This window comes from Ranitomeya variabilis, chromosome 2 (assembly GCF_051348905.1).
Source record: "Ranitomeya variabilis isolate aRanVar5 chromosome 2, aRanVar5.hap1, whole genome shotgun sequence".
NCBI lineage: Eukaryota > Metazoa > Chordata > Amphibia > Anura > Dendrobatidae > Ranitomeya > Ranitomeya variabilis.
In genome coordinates, this window is record NC_135233.1 from 818,126,337 (window position 1) to 818,132,336 (window position 6,000).

The 6,000-nt window shown below is 53.5% G+C and overlaps 1 protein-coding gene across 6 annotated transcripts in view; it reads right to left on the bottom strand.

Annotated features, from left to right (window-relative positions):
• The window catches only part of ZNF451 (zinc finger protein 451), a 93,035-nt gene extending 87,259 nt beyond the window's left edge, over positions 1-5,776 (bottom strand). For 2 of the 6 annotated variants that reach the window (XM_077290005.1, XM_077290002.1), the window contains exons 1-3: positions 5,642-5,776; positions 3,775-3,875; positions 3,031-3,099 (exon numbers count right to left, since the gene is read on the bottom strand). In XM_077290005.1, the coding sequence (XP_077146120.1) occupies positions 3,031-3,099; positions 3,775-3,852 (147 nt within the window). In that variant the 5' untranslated portion in view covers positions 3,853-3,875; positions 5,642-5,776. Of the gene's footprint in view, positions 1-3,030; positions 3,100-3,774; positions 3,899-5,523 lie in introns of all 6 variants that reach the window. The other 4 variants (XM_077290003.1, XM_077290001.1, XM_077290000.1 and 1 more) reach the window with 4 other exon arrangements.
• Positions 5,777-6,000: the final 224 nt, after the last annotated feature.

Genomic DNA, 6,000 nt, shown 5'->3' on the forward strand with positions numbered 1-6,000 from the left:
TCATTGCGGAGGTTTCTTGTTATCATTGGGGTTTTTATTAAAGATAAACCCCTTGTTTTTGTTCCTCTTATCCTCCCATTTCCCTTGGCCTCTCCCTGGGTTTTTGCGGAAAAACCTCTTGTTCCGAAAGGGCTTCCGGTAAGAGGGGAGGCCCAGAGGAGGAAAGGACTTTTTCTTGTCCCCAGCTTTTTCTAAAATGTCGTCTAAAGTGGAACCAAACAAGAATTCTCCTTCACAGGGGATGGTACACAGTCTTGTTTTAGTTTGGAGGTCGCCTGGCCAGTTCTTAAGCCAGAGGGCGCGCCTGGCCGCATTAGCCAGTGCTGCTGACCTAGCGGCTAATCTGATTGAGTCGGCCGAGGCGTCAGCCAGGAAAGCCGCAGCTCCCCTCATTACTGGTAAAGTATTCAGTATCGAGTCTCGGGAAGTCTTCCCTTTTAATTGACCCTCTAGTTGATTTAGCCAAATCATTAGGGAGCGAGATGTACACGCCGCTGCTACTGCAGGTTTTAAGCCCCCCCCTGCTGCCTCCCAAGAGCCTTTGAGGAAGGCGTCCGCCTTCTTGCCCATAGGGTCTTTTAGTACCCCCATGTCTTCAAACGGGAGTGCGAATTTTTTTGATGCTTTAGCTATTGCCACATCTAATTTGGGGGCTTTTTCCCAAAAGGAGCAGGATTCATCCTCAAAAGGGTATTTCCTTTTGGGAGTTAAGAGAGACTTTTTCATGGGCTTTTTCCAATCTTTTTTAATTAAAGCTGCAATTGCATCATTAAGTGGAAAAACTCTCCTCTTTTTTTGTTCTAGGCCCCCGAACATGATGTCTTGTACCGATTTTTTGGGGTGGGAGTCTACTAACCCCATAGTACTTCTCACCGCCTTTATGAGGCCATCGGTGTCCTCTAGTGGGAAACAGTTGTGCCCCCCCGAGGAAGAAGTGGATGATGCAGATGAGGAGGAGGAGTCGGAGGATACTGAACCCGCACTGTCGCTGTCAGATTTTGAGACCGGAGACCTATCCCTGGTCTTTCTCCGTTTTTTCCCCCTCTTTAGGGATCTAAGGGTGTCTTCCACTTGCTCCTTAATCAGGTTTTTTAAGTCGGTTGCAAACCCTGGCAGACTTTCAGATACTGTCTGCTGTATGCAAGCGTTACACAGCGTCTTCTCCCAGGCAGGTGGAAGATCTTCTCTACAGATGGCACAAATTTTATGCTTTGTTTTGCCTATGCTCTTCCTCCCCTAAAAGAGACAAATAATAACCTTACTGTCTCTGACTTTCACGAAGATCCACTTACCACCTCCAGGACCCATAAATACCGGTTGGGGATTCTCCGCCTCTGGCTTTTTCCCCCCGACGCTGTACTGGACCCCTTACTGTGTTGGGACCTCTGGCATTCTTTGCTGGTGTCCTGGCGCTGCTGTCGCCTTTTTTGCTGCTGCTGTGGCGATGCTATAGGTGGAGGTGATTCTGGCAAGGGAGATGCCGGGTCGCTCATATTGCTGCTGGTCTGCGGTCACTGCTTTGACAGCACTCTGGTGTAGTCGCAAGTAGCTTTTTTTGAGGCTCCTGCTGATATATTGCAGAGCCGCTAGGAGGAAGTAACTTTCCTCATTTAAAGCCTTCGCGCCGCCGTTTTTTTTTTTTTTTATATCCGCGCCTGCGCAGTAGCGCCAAGCTGATGGCGTGGAGCGCCGAACGCCGGCGCCTGCGCAGTCGGGCTTCAGCGGCGCCTGCGCAGAAGCGTGTATCCGCATGAGCGCCCCGCCGGCACCTCGCGAGACCAGCTTAATCCCGGGCATGTGCCGAACTTGCAAGATGGCGCCGGGAGTGCAGATATGGCGCTGCTGACGGGCGCCCCCGGTCCTATGCAGTCCCTCTCGCGCGGCTCTGCACGCCCGATGGCGGTGCAGTGTGCAGACTGACGGATGTTTTTGGGGAGGGCCGCGCCGCACCTCCCGCAACCACAGAGGGACCCCCCTGGATGTTGCCTGCTGCATCTTACCTGGGGAGGTGACCGCGAACTCCTTGTCACCTCCCCCGCACACCCTAGAGGCCCACTAGCCCCCCGCGGTGGCGCTTCGGGTCACCACCTCAGCCGAGGCAGAGGGACCCCAGTTGCCTGAACCGGACTGGATGGCCCCGGAATTCCCACGTCGATTCGGTAAGTCCGTAGGTCTCTCATCAAGGACAGGAAACCAACTGATGCAGGAGAGTGGTACCGCCTTTTTATCCGTAGGTTTCCTGTCCTTGGTGGGCGGATCCCCTCTCTCCGTGGTGCCGTCATGGGCGATCAGAGAAATATTAATTTATCCTGCAGAACACATGTCAACTTCTTTTAGACTACTCCGTTATAGCATGCTGAAGAAACAGTCTGCGTCCTCCCCGGGGGCCATGTCCACGCTAAGTGTGGCTGTCAGCAATGCAAGGCCTGCCAATGGTCATTAAAGGGAACCGGTCACCCCGTTTTTTTTTTCGCATCTCTGCTTCAGGAAAATGGCCGCCGCGATCTCCATCTGGCACGCACGGCATCCCACGGCCATTTTCCTGAAGCCCCGGGCAGCAGAGCGCTCCATCTGCGCACGCGCGGCCACAGGAAGATGGCCGCCCCCACCGGTCACCAGGGGAATAGCGCAGATCGCGCTATTTTCCCTCCCCTGTGCAGTGGATTCTGGACTTGGGCATGCGCACACCACTACGCCACCAACGGAAAACACCACCCCCATCTGACCAGACCAGCCTGATTGACAGGCGAAGACGACTAATTTGGTAACGTATTTCGGCAGCATAGGTGGGGAATCGGGGTCCACAAAATACACTATTGTAATGCACAGCTCAGGCCCTATTTAACAGTATTTTTATCTCATACGGAAAAAACAGGGTGACAGGTTCCCTTTAAACAAATCTGGGGTCCAGCAATACTGCAGATACACCGAGTGTTTACCCTGTTCCCCATAATATTAGTCTCCACAGATAAAAAGGATTTGCACCACACCACTATCATATAAGCCCCCGCATAGTGTTCTTATACTTACATTTCCATATTCCTCATCATCACTACTAAGCAGGTCAACGCATTCCAGGACAGGTCTTATTTGGCCTTCCTATACAGGAAAACATGGAAAATCAATTCTTCATGGCACCGACATCAGTACTATTCAATTCAGCCCCAGACTGGCAATATTACCAAATGTCGGGAATTAAGGTGGCTCGGTGGTTAGCACTGTCGCTATGCAGAGCAGGTCTCCAGGGTTTGTATGTTTTCCCTGTCTTTGCAACTGTTTTCTCCCCAGTCCAAAGGCAAACTGATCGGGGATAAGATTGTGAGCCCCAATGGGGACAGTAATGGTAACGTATGCAAAGAGCGGTGGAATTATTGGCGCCATACAACTAAAATAGATAAGTTATCGTCAAATGTGCTCTCAAGTTTTTCATTGCAAAAGTTGGGCCTTGACTTTCAAATTGTGGGATCCTACATGCAGAGCGGTATCCACAATAGTCAGCGACCACGTGCCGTGACCCAGCAACGTGGTTTAGCAACTGGTGACCGAATGGTAACTGCTCTAATGATGTTACTTAAATGTTGCGGCAGCGCTTGGTTAGTGAAAAAGGAAGGAGCCCCTGTGGACTGCGCCCTCCATACATTTCTATGGGAGTTCAGGGATTTTCTAGAAATAGCCGGTCAGCCGTTTTTTTCTGTAACTCCAGTAGAAGTGAATGGAGAGAGCAGCCATATCCACGGACACCTGTCCTGTGTGCGCCTCACTGCCAACACTTACACTGACAAACTCAATGTCCTCTTCACTATTCTGGCTTCCTTCTGCCATTTCTTTGTCAGGCGTCTTCACAGGATACATGGTGGTGGAGGAGGATGTTCCTCCTGAATAAGAACAAAAATAGAACCTTTAAGACGTTCAAGGATTGCACGCAGGGTTTTCCTATTAGAATCCAGACAAATGAGGGGACAAGGTTCATGTAAACTAATTACTAGGCTCTGGCTGCTCAGCGACCCTGCCATCACAGCGAAACACTTCCAAAAAGGCTTGTGTAACGCAACACTAGAGAACCGATGGTGCCTCAGCCTTCATGGCTCCAGTCACTGACAGCTGTCAGCAACATGTACGGGACGGAAAACAATAACATTATATATTTATAGGTAAAATGACCCTGGGACACGTTTCTCTAGGCTGAGGATGGGACAGACGGCCACAAGTTACTATGAATATTACACCATCATACGGCACACAAACCCCTGAGGGGCTGAGGATGGCAGCGCAGGAACATCGGCATTGTTTAAGGAGTTTCATATGCTCCATTCACTAAAACAAGCCTCTTCCCCCAATACCTGCCCCTACGAGGCCTCGCCTCTTCCCCAATACCTGCCCCTACAAGGCCTCGCCTCTTCCCCCAATACCTGCCACTACAAGGCCACGCCCCAATACCTGCCCCTACAAGGCCTCACCCCTAATACCTGCCCCTACAAGGCCACGCCCCAATACCTGCCCCTACGAGGCCTCGCCTCTTCCCCAATACCTGCCCCTACAAGGCCACGCCTCTTCCCCCAATACCTGCCCCTACGAGGCCTCGCCTCTTCCCCCAATACCTGCCCCTACAAGGCCACGCCCCAATACCTGCCCCTACAAGGCCTCACCCCCAATACCTGCCCCTACAAGGCCACGCCCCGCCCCCAATACCTGCCCCTACAAGGCCTCGCCCCCAATACCTGCCCCTACAAGGCCCCGCCCCGCCCCCCAATACCTGCCCCTACAAGGCCATGCCCCGCCCCCCAATACCTGCCCCTACAAGGCCATGCCCCGCCCCCAATACCTGCCCCTACAAGGCCACGCCCCGCCCCCAATACCTGCCCCTACAAGACCCCGCCCCCAATACCTGCCCCTACAAGGCCTCACCCCCAATACTTGTCCCTACAAGGCCATGCCTCGCCCCCAATATCTGTCCGCTTACAAAATCATGATACAAGGGGGCTACCCTGACCACACCGTGGGGGACAGACACTGATATCTATGACACATGGGGGCTACCTTGGCCACACCATGGGGGTCATACACTGATAGCTGACACATGGGGGCTATCCTGACCATACCGTGGGGGGCAGACACATGGGGGCTACCCTGACCACACCGTGGGGGACAGACACATGGGGGCTACCCTGACCACACCGTGGGGGACAGACACTGATAGCCCCCATGTGTCATAGATATCCTGACCACATCGTGGGGACATACACTGATATCTATGACACAGGGGGGCTACCCTGACCACACTGTGGAGGACACCGATATCTGACACATGGAGGCTACCCTGACCACACCGTGGGGGACAGACACTGATATCTATGACACAGGGGGGCTACCCTGACCACACCGTGGGGGACACCAATATCTGACACATGGGGGCTATCCTGACCACACCGTGGGGGACAGACACTGATATCTGACATATGGGGGCTACCCTGACCACACTATGGGGGGACAGACACTGATATCTGACACATGGGGGCTACCCACCAGCTGTCGGAGTAATGTGGGGCCACATACATCATTCAGTACAAGTCAGGGTCTCTGACAATCCGGCACCTTTGGGCACTGATTATCCCGGATTACAGGGAATAACTCCACATCTCACCAGTATGTGCATGGGGTGCAGCAATCACAGCACTGCGACCATGGGATATGGCCTCGCCCGGGGACTTTCCCACTCGTTACCAGGAACCGCTTCGTCCCGCGTTACCCGCACGCACGCTGACAACCCGAGCGCGACAAGCAGGGAATGTCGGGAAATGTAGTCCCGTGACAGTGTCAGCGCCACGTGACGGCAAGGGGGGCGGGAACTCCGGGGCCGGCTGGTCAGGAGCGAGTGACGCTAGCTGGTGGGCTCAGGACAGAGCAGTGATCTGCTGCTGTGTTACACGCGGGGGCAGGATGGGGTAGGATGGACACGAAGGAGACATATGGGGCAGGATGGGAGACCAGGGGGCAGGGTGG